This window comes from Malania oleifera, chromosome 1 (assembly GCF_029873635.1).
Source record: "Malania oleifera isolate guangnan ecotype guangnan chromosome 1, ASM2987363v1, whole genome shotgun sequence".
NCBI classification, from domain to species: domain Eukaryota; kingdom Viridiplantae; phylum Streptophyta; class Magnoliopsida; order Santalales; family Ximeniaceae; genus Malania; species Malania oleifera.
The window spans coordinates 127444706-127461943 of NC_080417.1; the positions used below are offsets into that span (position 1 = coordinate 127444706).

General features: G+C 36.3%; 1 protein-coding gene across 3 annotated transcripts in view; it reads right to left on the reverse strand.

Annotated features, from left to right (window-relative positions):
- Nucleotides 1-308: 308 nt before the first annotated feature.
- LOC131151034 (probable LRR receptor-like serine/threonine-protein kinase At1g53440) overlaps nucleotides 309-17238 on the reverse strand; it is a 53090-nt gene continuing 36160 nt past the window's right edge. For 2 of the 3 annotated variants that reach the window (XM_058102208.1, XM_058102215.1), the window contains 13 exons: nucleotides 17053-17121; nucleotides 16899-16964; nucleotides 16650-16709; nucleotides 16524-16562; nucleotides 16373-16422; nucleotides 10923-11287; nucleotides 10017-10215; nucleotides 9805-9936; nucleotides 9024-9145; nucleotides 8588-8798; nucleotides 8217-8454; nucleotides 1376-1526; nucleotides 309-848 (listed from right to left, as the gene is read on the reverse strand). In XM_058102208.1, coding sequence (XP_057958191.1) covers nucleotides 432-848; nucleotides 1376-1526; nucleotides 8217-8454; nucleotides 8588-8798; nucleotides 9024-9145; nucleotides 9805-9936; nucleotides 10017-10215; nucleotides 10923-11287; nucleotides 16373-16422; nucleotides 16524-16562; nucleotides 16650-16709; nucleotides 16899-16964; nucleotides 17053-17121 — 2119 coding nt within the window. In that variant the 3' untranslated portion in view covers nucleotides 309-431. The remainder of the gene's footprint in view (nucleotides 849-1375; nucleotides 1527-8216; nucleotides 8455-8587; nucleotides 8799-9023; nucleotides 9146-9804; nucleotides 9937-10016; nucleotides 10216-10922; nucleotides 11288-16372; nucleotides 16423-16523; nucleotides 16563-16649; nucleotides 16710-16898; nucleotides 16965-17052; nucleotides 17122-17238) is intronic. The other variant, XM_058102223.1, reaches the window with a different exon arrangement.

The following is a 17238-nucleotide window of genomic DNA, read 5'->3' on the forward strand; positions in this document are numbered from 1 at the left end:
GGGAAATGATGATGTGGCTAACCGCTACTTTTTGAGAATCCCAATATGGATGTGCCAAATGGACAACTGAAATCCATCAGTGCAACAACCAATAGAAAGTCTTACGATCTGATTCTACAATCTGGCTTATCTCATCAAAATTAATTTATTGTCAGTCACCAGGTTACCTTGAATCGAGTATGGCATAAATTGCAATTCTTTTAGATGTTAATGTTCTATGGAATTTTGGATGACAGTCCAGTAGGAATTTTGACTCTTATCAGGAAATTTCGGGTTCAAAACTGCATTGGCATCATACATCGACAACATTTAACAGGAAAAGTAGATAGCAACTTCCCTGTACCTCATCTATTAATATCAGTGAAAGTTTAGCTGTAAGAATCTACCCTTTGAACAGAATTTCATGCAAAGTATATACCCTTTGATTTTCATCAATTTAACTTAATGTCGTAAATATCTGGAACAAGCGAGCTTGATGCAGAATAATTATCCTCATTACTTGGTGCAGAGATGGAGGAATCAACCCATGGGCTATCCATCGACATGCCTCTCTGCATTTGTCTGTCTTCGGAGAATGTTGAGAAATCTGTTAGATTGTCCTGTCCTGGGTTTCCAAAGGCTTTGAACCTCATGTCCTGGTTCATGCCACTGATTATCGGTGTTTGCACTGGAATTTGTCCCTCCAGCATCCTCACTACAGAAGACATGGCTGGTCTGAGAGTAGGAGACGGGTTGGTGCATAAAAGAGCCAAGTTCAGCATCCTCATTGTCTCTTCTCTGGCATAGTTTGAGCCGAGACTTGGGTCGACAAGCTCCAGAAGGTTACCCTGTTCTTGTAGGACATAGGCCTTTCGATTCCATAAAGAAAACAAAAGATGACATTAATAATCTTGAACTTACCAAGCTTGCAAAGGACTAATGTTAGAATTTGAAATAATTATGCATTTACAAACTTTAGTATGTTTCATGTTTTTTCCAAGGTCATTAGTCGTAAAGTCAAATTTTCTTTCCATGACAATTCACTGCAAAAGATACGGATTTGTACAATCAAAATCTATCAATTGGGAATTCCTTACACAACCACCAACATTGAACTGAGAAAGAAAAAACATGTATGAAACTACAACCAAAATGATGTCTTTTTCTGTTTCTTTCACTTCACTTGAACCAATACAATGTACCTACATCACATCCATAGATACTTTACAAAATTTCAAGAAAATATGAAAATACTAGAGAATAATTTCAGTCCATGTGTTCCCATATACTTTATTTCTCACTTAATAGAGAAAATTATAAGAATATGTAGACATTTTGGGAACCAGAAGATAGAATAGAAGACAAAATGTAAACAAACAGATAAAGAATACATTACCCAATCAAGAAGATATACGAAGTCCTCCTTTGGTCTGTAATTTGTATTACTTTTACCACTGACAATTTCTAGTGCAACAACTCCAAAACTGTAAACGTCGGCTTTATCTGTCAAGTAACCCCTCATTGCATATTCAGGAGCCATGTAACCTCTGAAAAAGAATTGGATAGGACCAGAATAATAGTAAGTCTCATGAAGTTATTCCATCCACATCATTACTTCAGCAGTACTTGTGCACATTGATTTCCCTAACTGATTTTTTAATCAAGTATTTTTTCCAAAAGCAGTAATTTTTAAAATAAAATGGGTTGTACTAAAAATAACAATGTCATCCAAATGCCATCTGATTCTTGGACAACAAAATCAAGCCTTAAGTTCCACTAGTGGAATTGGCTGTATGAATCTTTTTCCATCATTCTGTAAGAGCTAGGGCATTATCTTCAAGAAGTTAAAGACTGCAACCAAATCATTTCTATCTCAGTTTAAGTTATTTCAGGTCTGTTCCTCCCCTTTTGTCAGCCTCTTAGCAACCACTAGATCATCCCTCCCCACTACAGCACTATTTGGTCTATATTGCAAGTGTGTAAATGACCTTAGCTCCATTCTCAGATCTCTTACTTGTGGCACCCTTATCTTACCATGGAAACGTTAATTCCATACTGAATCTTTCAGAGCTATACCACTCATCCATCTGAGCGAGCAAAAAATAGAGATCTCAGTCTTTTCTTTTTTAATGGAAAATAATACCAAGGAAATGCATCAATGCTGCTTGAAGAATTAAGCATGATCTTGGTTGTATATTTGGCGTTCTCTATTGTCCAAAATATTTAGTAACTAAAAGTGGGTGAACTGCATATGATTTACAGTAGAGCAGTGAATCTACTCTTAATAAAAAAGAGAATATTTCAGGGAGAAAAACACCAATCCTGGCAAACCTTGCATAAGCCAAACAATTCACACAAACATAGTTCTCCACATATATACATAATTTTCTCTTCTCAAATGAGGTGCATCCTCTCCAAAATTAGTACCTCAAAATTATTATTATTATAGATAATAAAAGAAGCTATGTTAGATAGAAAGAAGAGAAGGTACAATGTGCCGGGACAAGGAGTCCACCAAATAAAAACAAATAACCATCAAAGAAAAAAAACAAAGCAAAACACCCAAGATCACAAAATAAAAGACTAAGTTAATCGAAGAAACCACTTTTCAAACATTTCCATCATAATTTATCAAGCTCTTTAAATTCATTAACTCACTTTGACCCTTCATCTTTTCACTTTTGCCACCATCCAATCGCACTTCATTTCCTCTTAAATCAGTCAAATTTAAATCCATTTTATTCAAAAATATCGAGCTTCTACCTCATTCTTAGGAATCTCCTTCACTGGTGTAGGCAAAATTCCATCCCTACGCTGTAAATTATTAACCAGACCATTTTCAAAAATAGATACTCCCTCTAAACCTTCCAGCCAGAAAGGATGAACGTAAGATAGATCCCTAGTTCATCAAAATCAGAAACTTAAACCATATTTTTCTCGAATCTCATCCAACAACAATTCCCCACCACAGTTGAACTCACTAATATCGTCACTCTCCAAGTCTGAAAAATGCTCCCATTCTTTATCTCCTTTCCTTTACTTGCTCCATTGCTACCACCAATTTCCTTCTTTGCATGAGAGTCTTCCACTTCGAAAAATTCTCCTTTAGAATCTCTCCCTAATACCTCTGGCACTGACTCACCAGATTTTTCTCTCTTATCACCCAACACCTTCCTCATCTCTGCACCCATACGAGCTGTCTTCAGATGAGCATAAACCTCGTTGCTCTCAAACCTGTTAGAATTTGGACAAAAACATCAGAATTCACCCCCAAGACAGCATCTAATTTTTTACTCCTTTCCACCGCATATGTTGATCCCTCTTTAACACTAGTCTCATCTTTAACATCACACAATCTTGTCTTGAAACTAACCTCCTAGTATTCTAATTTTGTTCCAAAGCTTGATCATTTCGATTCATATCTTGGAGATCTGGAGCCTGTGAAAGATGTCCATTGTCAAAAGGTAAAAATTCCATCCCACTTATCAACTCCTAAACACTAGGAACAGTAATTTGGGTCTGCGCATTATTGGGATCCAACAAGGGAGTACCTGAATCACCTTGTTCCTTCAGCATGGAACCCAAAAGATGTAATCTGCCCTTAATCTCCATATTACTGCCCACATCAGACTTAACTAAACATTGGGCCTGCTCAAGTAATTGACCCAGTTTAGACAAGAGAGACGTACCTCCTTTTTCAATTATTTGGGCCAGGTCCAACACAAGGAAAAAAAAAAAACCACCCGGCCCACTCCTATTCACAATCTCCTCCCCAAAAACAACCCCAGCTGCCTCAGAGAGACATGCAGCTTCTCCCGGAATTCTAGCTTCCTTCGCATTCTGGTCAATTGATTCTGGTTGGTTAGCATGGAAACTGGTCTTTGAGAACCCCTAATCCTTCCTCTTGTATTGTACCTCCACAGCTACAGCACTGCTCTTCTCTTCTGACCTCCCTATCCTGATATTTAGATAGATCTTGACTTCTGCACCTTCCCTTTTCTGGCCTTACTGCAGGACCGGACTCCATGATCTAGGACAACAAGAACCATCTGCAGCTACACCTCCAAAATCCTTGTGAAATTTCTTAGCCAACTCACTGAAATCGCTAGCAAAGTGACGCCACCCTTGCCCTTTGAGCGGCCAGGAATAAATACTGAAAATTTCTTACCTTTTTTCCACCCCAACCCTAACTCCAAAAACTTCCTCACCTCCGTCCACCTAATAGACATCGAATACTGTGTGATACCCTTATATACATCGAAAAACTGAAAACCAACAATCCATCAGCAAACCAGGATGCAGCCTCTTGCAAAAACCTAACCCACTTGTTTCAGACAAACATTATTCTCAACCACGAGTAAATACAAAACCCTCCTGCCCCCTTTTTTTCTTTTTTCTTTTTTTTTGGGGGGAAAGAACCAGAAGCCACCCCACATAGCGGCCCAATCCCAAGTTTATTAATAACCCTCACTTATGACGGAGGAATACTGTAAAAACAAAAGAACACTTGGGGCTTACATAATAACCAATAAAACACCCCATGCATCAAACCAAGCAAAAGAAGGAAACAAACCTATACCAATACCAAAAGGAAACCAACTAAACATACCTCATAAAAGCCGTACTCATCTTATCCAATCTATACAAACCTTTGATAACTCTAGTAAGTTGACTACTATTTGTAAACAAACTATTCCTCCTCATGGCACCTTGTCGAGCCAAAGTGTATGCCACTTTATTCCCTTCTCTATACAAATGATTAATAGAAAAATTTACTCACTCCAATAAACCAATAAGCTGTTCCCAAAAATCCCACAAATACCATAAAGAGCATTTATTGGATCTTATCCAATTTACTACAATATTCGAATCATATTCAATGTCAATACTGGTATGGTCCAATTGTTTGCAAAGCTTTATTCCTTCCATCACTGTTCTCAATTCATCTTCATTATTAGAACAAGAACTAAAATATTTTTAAAAACCAAAAATAAAATAACATGTACAATCTCTAAGGATGCCAACACCAATCGCCAGATTTGGGTTCCCAAAACTGCTCTTATCCAAAATTAATTTCAACCTCCCTTGCCTCGGTTTTAGCCATCTCACACCCAAGGTCTTAAATTTCGATTTCGATTCAAATTTCGAAGCTCCAAAAGAATGGAAATTTCGACGGAAATTTCAATTTCAATGTCAATTTCAATTTCAATTTGAAAAAATAACGGAAACTAGTTGTAAAGCATGGAATTCTTTGTGAAACTTTAGAAATGGTTAACAAATATAAGTTTTAAGACTAATATATTACAAATTAAATACATCTATATTTTGTACAGGGTGGAAAAGTTGTAAAATAGTATGTGTATCAAACATGTTTGTAAGATAATGTACATTAAACTGATTCAGTTAATGCAAATGAAATTCATAATTCATTTAAATATTATTTATTATACAAATATTGATAATTTGGACATGAATGGTTAAATAAAATATTATTATAAGTTTATTTTTTCATATAATTTCAAAAGCACTTGTGGTAACCTTTTGTTTCAATAAAATAAATTAAAAGAGAAATTTCACTTCACTCTTGAATCTCTCGTTTGAATTTCGACGAAATTTCATTGTGTAGTTAAAATTTCGACAAATTTCGCTAAAATTTCGAGGTTTCGATAAATTTCGAATGATTTGTTGAGATTTCGACGGAAATTATGCAAGACGGAAATTGACTGCCATTTTGATTTTGAGGGTGACGGAAATCGGAAATTTCGATGAAAATTTCGACAATTGCGTGGAAATTTAAGACCATGCTCACACCTTACATAGATTTATTCTTTTTATTCACAATCTGCACTTCCATATTTTGCAATATCCGAACATCAGCATCATTTAAATGAGTCATAACTGTCATGTTCTTACTCAAAACCCCCACCCAATTCTTAATGGACTGCCACACATCTGTACTACTCTCCAATTTCCCCTCCATTCTAGCCACACATCTCCTTCTCCACAATCTCCAAACTACTAAAAAAGGAATCAAACCCATCAATGTTCCCAATTAAAAGTATCGGGAAGCCCTATTAAACCATATTAGGACTTTTTCTTTCCAGTTTTGGTGCCTAAGGAAAGGTACACCTACCTCCACCGAAACCTTCCTCCATACATCAGAAGCAAGATCTCCCTTATTCAAAATATGCTCCACAACTTCTGATTGCCTCATCTCACAACAATCACCTGCCAAAGCAAGTGATACCCCCACCCGTCTCACCTTTTCATCAATGCTTAAGCACTCAAAAGTAGCCTTCCACATACAGATAGTAATTTTCTTCGGTAACCATTTGTTCCAAACCCACTTTACCCAATCAAACTTTGGAGCTCTAACTCTGATAGCATCCCATGCCGACCTTGTATTAAAACCCCCCTGCCCTTGTCCAAGCGCAGATCGAAGGATTTTCCTTCGATCTGTAGTGTTCAATTCAACATTCCCTACAGCAGTAAGGTTCATAGCAGCATATGCAGAATGTTTCGCAAGTAAGCAAGAGAGAGAATGAGAAAGACAAATTGAGAGATCCCTGACCTTCCGGCTTTGAGCCCTGAAGATGACCTTTGTTTCGCAAGAGAAGAAGAGAGAGAATGAGACAGAGAAATCAAGACATCCCTGACCTTCCCACTCTAAGCCCTGAAGATGACCTTTGAAGAAGCTTTGACCTTGCTAGGGCTATTGCAAATATGAAGCTACGAACTTGAAGTCTTGCATGCAGTAAGTTTCCACTAAGATCTAAAGAGCTTATTGCTGTACCCAATGGGAAGAACCAGAGCCAAAGAATCGAAGAAAAAAAAAAATATCGTCCTCTAATGAATCACTTCTTCTGGTCCATCTCTGCTGCGGCAACTCCTCTGGTCATCGAAGCAGCACTGGCTACCTTCAAGACCCTAGGGAGATTCACGAGAGAGGGAGGGAAAGTCATTTCGAGAGAGAGAGAGAAAGAGAGAGAGAGAGAGCCCAGGAGCACTGCTAAGAGATTCAAACTCAGACATTTCCTGAAGCTGTTTCTGCATTTATGATAAGTGTATTCAGTCTGAAATTTTTTTTAATCAGATCATCTTCTGAGGAATATTATAACAGAACTGGGTGAAGGAATTCTCAAAGATTTAATCTTCCACTGTTCCACATCACATACATTTCAAATGCCATGATCCACTCATATGCTTCTCTTTCTACTTTCTACATTTGACTAAAATGCAAACCAGTGAAAATAAATGGCCCTGTCTATTTACGGTCAATGACATTTATTTTTTATTTTTTTAGAGGGAAGAGGGGAGGATGGTGTTCAACAACACGAGGCCATGCTGCCACCAGTAAGAGAACTTACTGCTGAGCTAGCCCCGGTTCTCCATGGAAATTTACTTGATTACAGTGGAACCTGATTAGATCTGAATTGGGACAGCATCAAGTGAATTTTAGCAGAAGATTACCAAAAAGAATTTAAACCCCATTACATTCAGATAATGTAGTGGATGAGGCAGTGACTGATTATGTTGATGCTAAGGATACAGATGATGTACTCGCACTTGACTCGAAGGAGGCCATTATCAGCATGCTGCTTCTTCCAACAAACACATTCTAGAAAGGGTTCAAGTTTATTAAAAAATCTTATGATAATTCATATTCTGCTTGGCTCTTGTTTGCTCATGAGTTATGGGCTCCCATGGAGAAAGCTAGGAAATTCAGGTGCTGATTCAACCATACAAAATATCTACCAAATGAAAGAACTTCATAAAGAGCATTAAGAATAAGGAAGAACTGATATTTTGCACCAGTTGTCAATGACAGAAGAGGGTTTGACTCAGATCATAAGAATCAAAACTTCTTACACACTCCGAAAGAAAAAATCAAGGCCGTAACCACTAGGCAACATATATAATTAACAAATAAATTGTTTCATAGATGATGATTCTAGGAGAATGAAATGAACAGCAGGATTCAAGTTTTTTTACCATTATTTAAAAAGAATAAGACAGGAAAAAATGAACACAACCCATCAAATAAAGAGGCATGCAAGAAGAGTTTCCAACTTTTCATATAAAAATATGACAATCAACAGTGGCTTTCCAAAATTTTGAGCCATCTGGTAACTAAATTGAGTGTTCTTTTGTCTAGCAATATGTGTGAATGTCAGACAAAAACAGAAAAATATAACATAAAGAGGCATATAGACAAGAATTCAAATGGGTGTACTCACATTGTTCCAGCAATTCGTGTGCTGATATGTGTGTTCTCCTCTTCATCAAGCTTAGCTAAACCAAAGTCGGATATCTTAGCATTTAGATCCTTATCGAGCAGAACATTGGTTGCCTTTATGTCTCTATGAACAATTTTTAACCTTGATTCCTCATGAAGATATGCTAATCCCTTTGCTATCCCCAAGCAAATTTTCTTTCTTATAGTCCAGTCCAAGTTAAGCCGCTCTGCCTCACGACCTAAATATGCATGTGTGAAAGAGAGAGAGAGAGAGAGATGCAACACTAATTCTCTCTTTTTACTGAAAAAAATATAATGACAACACTTATCTCAAAATTTATGAAAAGAAAAAGAGATTCAAAAGGCATGTACCGAAAAGCGCACGGGCAAGACTGTTGTTTTCCATGTATTCATATATGAGCAACAATTGATTTCCTTCTATACAACAGCCATAAAGCCTCACAAGATTTGGGTGTTGCAAGGCAGAAATCATGCCTATCTCATTGACAAATTCACGGTTACCTTGCTTCGATTTGGAGGAGAGTTGCTTAACCGCAATGACCCTGTCATCTGACAAGGCGCCCTACAATTAAGGTAAGCTTCGGAATGAGATGTCTTTTTTGCCAATATTAATCCAGAAAATTTTTCCATCAAAGAATGAGAAAAAGAACAGATAAATGACAACCATGATTGAACCAGATAAATTTCCACAATGCCTTATCCCATTGACAACCATGATTAACAAAACCTTGACAACAACAACAACAACATAATAATAAAATAAAAATAATCACTCTAAATTAATTACCATATATACAGGCCCAAATCCACCTTCACCTATTTTATTTGAGGGGTCAAAGTTACCAGTAGCAGCCTTGATCTGTCTTAAAGTGAAACAACCTGTTTGCAGCTCTAGCCCTCGTCGTAGTTCTGTAGCAAGGACAAAATTAGGCAAATTTTCATACACTCCAGACTAAAAAAGATTGTACATTTTTTTCCTTCTAATTTTGATATTTAACACTTTCAAACCAAATGAAACCCATTAATGTAAATATGTAATAATGTGTTGGATGATCCTTGTCTTCCACATTCATGAACAGGCTTATTTTATGGGTAATGACCACTGACAATTTACATGGAAAAATTGTACAAGAATATGGAACTTGGAAGATGGACATTCTTTAATCATACACAGCAAAATCCTTTAGTATTGCAGTGCTTATTTTCTGAAAACTTCAAGCTTTCTATGTGCCAAGTTAACTCATTCTTCATTCTCTAAGCATACCCTGAAATAAATTTGTATTAACTATTAATACAAATCTTTAAAAGGGCACTTGCTTTGACAGATTTGAATCATGGAAAGAAATATGTCTTCAAAGTTAAATCTGCCCAAGAAATGACCAGATCATCTTAGTGGTTCCTCCCTTCCTATTGTGTCAGTAAGCACATACAAGTGGAGTTCTGCAAATGTAGCCCTAAAAAATCGTAAATATAAGGATTCCAACTAATTTCCCAAGCTTGCATAAATTAGTAATCAAAGAGTCACAGAAGCTATGCCATATACACAAGTCACAAACTATTTAACTCACCTTTATCTTCAAGGTCTTTTCCTCTTAAATAACATATCCAGATTGCCAAAATTAATACCACCGCCACCACACATGACGCAACTATAATGCCGACAATAGCCCCAACGGATAAGCCTGTACTGACATCAAAATCTACAAGAAGGGAGATATATACCATAATGAGAGGAAAGCTTAAAGAATAGAGGTAAGCCCAAAATATGAGTTCAACTCACTTGGTGTCACTGTGATGGCAGATATAAGGGGTCCATATACACCTATGTAAGGTATGGCATTTGTCCCCTTTCCTGACCAGTATAAGTGGATCTCCAGAGTGCTACCATTGACAATAACAGGGTTAAAATCCTTAACGATGCCCTTACCAGCACCTGTTGCGTTTTCCATGATATTAAAGTCCTTCAGAACTTGCTTTCCCTGTGAAATGGTTATAACAATTTACAAACTTTATATTAAAGATAAGAGCAATGTTTAATTGGGAAAAACCGTTTACATATTCTATTTCCAGATTTCTCAAGAATTATAAAAATGACACATTTTGCGTTTAGTTCATCTATTCTTAAGAATAGAATAGTTGTAATATAAGAATTTGATAATTTATACAATAAAATCTGTTATTACCATAAAGCAAATAATGCAATTTTAATTTTTTTTTTTTTTCACTCCATAACAAACAAGGAATGACTATTCCCAAAGTTTGCAATGGGAATGCCAATTCTTTCCTATTCAATATTGGGTAATAATACAAACTTTTGCATAAATTATCAGGAATAGGCATTGCATGATTTGCATTACATTCTCATTGTATTCCTTATGTGGCAAACTTGGAAAACAACAGAAATATGTTTTTTAACTTTCCTACACAAATGCTAGAAAACTAGAAAAATAAGGTGGCAGTTTTGCAATTATTTGGAAACCTGAAAATAGAAAATAAAACCTGTATTCTCCAACTGAGCAGGTCCTAAAGTTCTTTTTTCTTTAAGTGACTACTGAAAAAAAAAATTGAATAAAATAATCCATATACCACTCTCATTAACATTTATTTTCAAAGCACATTATTGCAAAACTAAACATAAAAAGAACACAAACTGAAATATAATGACAAAAAGTAGCCACACACTTACTTGAATTGATACATCAAATATACGCTTCCCAAGGCTGCTGAATGTCTGGTCATTAGAAAACATTATTTCAGCAAAGTGGAGTTGCACCCTATAACTCCCGCTTTGCAAGCAAAGACCATAGTACTTGAGCGAGACAGGGGCAAGTCGAGCTGTTCTGTAAATGTCTCCAGCGGTTTCCTCAAGTGAAGATGTTTCTACTATGTAAGGAGCAGATTTGTTGCCTACATAAAACCCTGTACTGCTATAAGCCCATTTTTCCGAAGAAGAAAAGAAGTTTGTTGGGCCTGCTTTAGTTGCATCCTCTTCATAATCATTTCCCTCATAGCTAGTCCCGCTTCCTCCACAATTAATAAACAGGGAATGGTCTGCAGACATAATAAAAATCATCGTCATCATAAAATAATCATACTATTGTTTTTTTGTCCCACATTGGTAGAATTGTTCCACATTAGTATAAAAGGTTATTTTGAATTTTTATATTATTTGTCCCACATTGGAGAGAAGTGTTTTTTGGACTTGAGGTTGAAACTATATAAGGAGCTCAACTCTTCATTTGTAAAACACACCTCAAAATTGTACTTTGTCAAGAAGTAGTGGATTGATCATCGGCGCACGAGGATGTAGGTAATTCTATACCGAACCTTGTAAATTTCTTGTCTTGTTCTTTTTACTATTTTATTGTTAGTTTCTGCAATGCTTTAATTTCTTATATATTCAATAGCAATAGTTGTAGTATTGGTGTTTGACACAAGTGGGGTGTCCGGCACAACAATTGGTATCAAAACTAGGTTGAATAGTGTTGATACGGAGGTGTTCCTTTATTAGGACCCTTGATTCCACATTTGATGCTTAAGAAAGACCTTATCTAAGAGAGAGCTCAAAAACCATTGCGACTCAATCGCTCCCTGGAGCTCAGTCTGGTCAAAGTGGAATTTCATAAGATCAAACAGAGTAGACACAGCTGGTACGTACCATTCATCCTAGGCCTTTTGCTTTGTTGGTTGCTATTGAATATATAGAAGATGACAGAAACTAGTGCAGCAGTAGAAGAAACTCTGTCCACACGAACTCCAACCCCTTTGGCTTCGACATCATCATCGAAGATGATAGCTAATGCTCGGTTTGAGGTGGAGAAATTTGATGGTACCAATAATTTTGATATGTGACAATGTGAGGTGATGGACATCTTGTATCAGCAAGAACTAGGTATTACTTTGGATGATAAACCAGTAGATATGAGTGCCAGAGATTGGGAAAAGATCAATCGTCAGGCATGTGGTACGATTCGTCTGTGTCTCGCCAAAAATCATAAATATTGTGTTATGAGGGAGACATCTGCAAAGAAATTGTGGAAGACGTTGGAAGATACATTTATGACCAAGAGTCTAGAAAATCGGCTCTATTTGAAAAAGAAATTGTTTCGCTTCCAGTATCAACCAAGTATTTCAATTAATGAAGACATAAATGCTTTCAATAAAATTTTGGCCAATTTGTCAAATTTGGATGAAAAGGTGAAAGATGAGGATAAAGCCATATTGTTACTGAATTCTCTCCCTGATGAATATGAACATTTGACCACCACTTTATTGTATGGGAAAGATAAAGTTACTTATGATGTTGTTTGTATTGTATTGATTAGTACTATATGCAGAAAGAAGGATCAAATGGTCCATAAGGAAACAGCAGAAGCACTAACAATAAAGGGACGTTCTCAAAGTCGTATTCCTGGAAGGAAGAGTAAATCTAATGGGAGGAGTAAATCTCGTGAGAGACCTGCTAAAGATGAATGCACCTTTTGTCGTAAGAGAGGGCATTAGAAGAAAGATTTCCCTAAATGACAGTAGAAGAATAAGAGCAAAGCACATTCTAATGCCAAAACAGCCAATGATGATGAAAGTGAATTAGATTTTTTTCTTGTTGGAACATCTTCGTCACATTATTTTGGTGAGTGGATTTTGGATTATGGTTGTTCCTATCACATGTGTCCCAATAGGGAATGGTTTTCTAATTTTGAAAAATTAGATGGTGGGGTTGTTTCTATGGGAAATGATAATACTTGTAAAACAACTAGAATAGGATCAATACAGTTGAAATGTCAAGATGGAACTTTTAAGACCTTGACTGATGTTAGGTATGTTCCAAGCCTAAAGAAGAATCTGATTTCATTGGGTGCCTTAGAATCCAAAGAGTTCACTATCACTTTGAAAGATGGAACCTTAAAGATTAAATCAGGTGCACTGGTGGTGATGAAAGGAATAAGGAAAAATAACTTGTATTATTTACAAGGTAGTACAGTTATTGGCTCAGCAGCTGTTGTTTCTGAGAAAGATGTAGGTTCAGATAGAACCAGGTTATGGCATATGCGATTAGCACATGCAAGAGAAAAATAATTGCAACAAGTAACTAAGTGAGGTTTGTTAAAGGGTGCAAAGGTGTGCAAACTTGAATTTTGTGAGCATTGCATTCTGGGAAAACAAACTAAAGTGAAATTTGACACAACAATCCATCAAACTGAAGGTATTTTAGACTACATCCATACAGATGTTTGGGGGCCCACAAAAACGGTTTCGTTGGGTGGTATGCATTATTTTGTCACTTTTGTTGATGATTTTTCCAGAAGAGTTTGGGTGTATTTTGTGAAGCATAAAAATGAAGTGTGTGATATTTTCCTTAAGTGGAAAAAATTAGCTGAAACTCAAACTAGCAAAAAGATTAAACGGCTCAAATCAGATAATGGTGGTGAATACACGAGTGAGCCGTTTATGAAGGTATCTCAGGATGAAGGTATTGTTCGACACTTCACAGTTCGAAATACACCACAACAGAATGGGGTGGCAAAGCGCATAAATCGGACTTTGCTGGAGAAGGTTCGATGTATGTTGTCTAATACTGGGTTAGACAAAAGGTTTTGGGCTGAGGCTATTAGATATGTGTGTCATCTCATCAATCGTCTACCATCATCTGCAATAGGAAGAAAACACCCTATGAGGTATGGTCTGGAAAGCCTGCTAGTGATTATAATTCTTTACATGTATATGGTACTATGACTTATTATCATGTTAAAGAATCTAAGTTGGATCCAAGAGCCAAGAAAATAATATTCTTGGGGATAAGTGCAGGAGTCAAAGGATACCATCTTTGGTATCTAGAGACGAAAAAAATGATTTTAAGTAGAGATGTAACTTTTGATGAACTTGCGATGATGAAGAAAAACAATACGCAAGGAGTCACGAGTTGAAGAGAAGACCAGTGGTACTCAATAACAGGTGGAGGTTGAGACAATTTTTGGAAACCCAGTGAGAAATGAGACTACACAAGGTAACTCTCCAGTTACGGTCAAGAATAGTGTACAAGATGAGGAGATTTCAATTCGAGAATCTTCACAGTAACAAGAATCAATTGTTTCTTAAAGGCCAAGACGAGAAATTCAAAAACCTGCTCGGTATACTGATATGGTGGCCTATGCACTTCCAGTTGTAGATGATGATGTTTTTTGCACTTTTAAAGAAGTAATGAGGAACTCTGAATCAAATAAGTGGAAAAGAGTGATGAATGAAGAAATGTAATCTCTTCATCATAATTAGACTTGCGAGCTAGCCCAATTGCCCAAGGATAAGAAAGCAATTGGTTGCAAATGGGTTTATATAAAGAAAAAAAGATTTCTAAATGCAAATAATGTTCGTTTCAAAGCTAGATTGGTAGCTAAGGGCTACGCACAGAAGGAAGGCATTGATTATAATGAGGTATTTTCTCCAGTTGTTAAACATTCTTCTATTCAAATTTTGTTGGCTTTGGTAGCACAATTTGATCTTAAACTAGTTCAAATTGATGTAAAAAATGCATTTTTACATGGTGATTTGGAAGAAAAAATCTATATGATTCAGTTAGATGGATTTCAGGTTGCTAGAAAAGAAAATTGGGTATGTTAACTTGGTAAATCGTGGTATGGTTTAAAACAGTCTCCAAGACAGTGGTACAAACGATTTCATTAGTTTATGATGGGTCAGAGTACATCAGAAATAAACATGATCATTGTGTTTATTTTCGCAGACTACAAAATGGATCTTTCATATATTTACTATTGTATGTTGATGATATGTTGATAGCTTCAAAGAATAGGGAAGAAATCAACAAGTTAAAAAGTCAGTTAAATCAAGAGTTTGAGATGAAAGATCTTGGTGAAGCAAAGAAGATACTTGGCATGGAGATTCGCTGAGACAGAATAAGAGGAAGAGTTAGTTTGTCTCAGAAACAGTATTTGAAAAAGGTAGTACAGAGTTTTGGCATGTCTGAGCAGTCAAAACCAGTAAGCACTCTTCTTGCTCCTTATTTCAAACTTAGTGCGGCTTTATCTCCTAAATCAAATAAAGAACGAAGGTCAGGCCTATGCAAGTGGTTGGTAGTCTGATGTATGCTGGTTGTATAGACTGAATTCCAAGTGTTAGTATGTGAGCAGTAATGCATGATCAGGTAAAGGATATTGGCAAGCTGTGAAATGATTTTGAGATATATTATGAATACATTATGGTTAGTATTGAGAAAATAATACATGAAACTGTGTTGGATATGTGGATTTGATTTTGTAGGTGATTATAAACGTCAATCAACTAAGGATATTTTTTACATTGTAATGGTCCAGTGAGTTGGAGGTCTACCTTACAGTCTACCATTGCCTTGTCTACAAGAAGCAGGTACATGGCAGTCAGAGCTTAAGGAAGATTTGGTGCAGGGTTACTTGAAAATTTGGATTGTCAGAAGCTTGTTGTGTATAGCTCTCACAGCATGTATGCAATGAGTTTGATGGAGGCAAGATACTTCTTCAGAAGATTGCTACAATTGAAAATCGTGCATATATGTTGACCAAAATTATGACAACAATCAAGTTCAAACATTGTTTGGACTTTATCAATATCCTGCAAGTCTGAATATTTTTGGAAGGCGCCGATGATGTGGAACTCCAAAAAATGTTGGTGACTGAAAAATTTGTTGAATTTATCGTCAAGGTGGAGATTTGTTGTTTTTTTGTCCCACATTAGTAGAATAGTTCCACGTTAGTATAAAAGGTTGTTTTGAATTTTTTATATTATTTGTCCCACATTGGAGAGAAGTGTTTTTTGGGCTTGAGGTTGAAGCTATATAAAGAGCTCAACTCTTCAATTGTAAAATACACCTCAAAGTTGTACTTTGTCAAGAAGTAGTGGATTGATCATCGGCGCCAGAGGACGTAGGTAATTCTATACCGAACTTCGTAAATTTCTTGTCTTGTTTTTTTATTGTTTTATTATTAGTTTCTGCATTGCTTTAATTTCTTATATATTCAATAGCAATAATTGCAGCATTGGTGTTTGGCACAAGTGGGGTGCCCGACACAACACATACTGGGTCCAACAGGTAGCTTAACTAAAGTAGTTACATTTCTTGAAAGCAGTCTGGCATCTATATGTACATACACTTGGGTTTTCCAGAGCAAGGCAGGTCCTTCTTCCAGCACCAAGCAATTCTGCAAAATGAGATTTATGTTTGGTCACTCTTTTATGATGAAGTGGCTGTTTGGACGAGTGAAACAACTAAAGCATTAACTTCATCAGGCAAAGAACTTACGAATCACTGTTAGAAGACGAATGACTGGAAACTAAATTCCTGCAAATATATTAAAAATAAGACAGTTATTTGATGACACGACACAGATAAAATGGAAACAAAGAGTATAAGTATAAAGAAGCTTACACGACTGATTGAGAGCAGCTTAATAGCATTGACCCTTTAAAATCGTTGTACGACAAATCACTGCAAAATAGAGGGTAAAGCTCTTAATTTTTAAAGAGAGAAATTGAACCCATCCAGACACTAAGATTGAAATCAAAGAAACATGGCAGTTAGCCAGTTATATGTAAGATATACCAACTTAAAGACTTATGATTTCATAAGCATACGATGAGGAAAGAGAAATGGTCCAAACTCCAGAGAAATACTAACAACTGATTTCCGCTTTTGAATACCCAATTTGGTAGTGTGCCAGTCAAGGAGTTGTTAGTCAACAACCTACATCCATGGAAAATTTTGAGTCTTGCTTGTGCTAAAAAGCAATTAATCAACAAAAAATGCAGAAAACAAAATTTCAATAACTTACAAGTAAGCAAGATCTAAATTCTCAAGTGACTCTGGAATTTGACCGGTCAGCCTATTAAAGCTTAAATCACTACAAGGGAGAAAAAGTTCACATGAAGATTAGGATAGAAGTGTCTTCACAAATGATGGATGGTGATATATGCAAATAAATTTGAATTAAAGCGAGGTTTGTCCGTTCTATTTCACA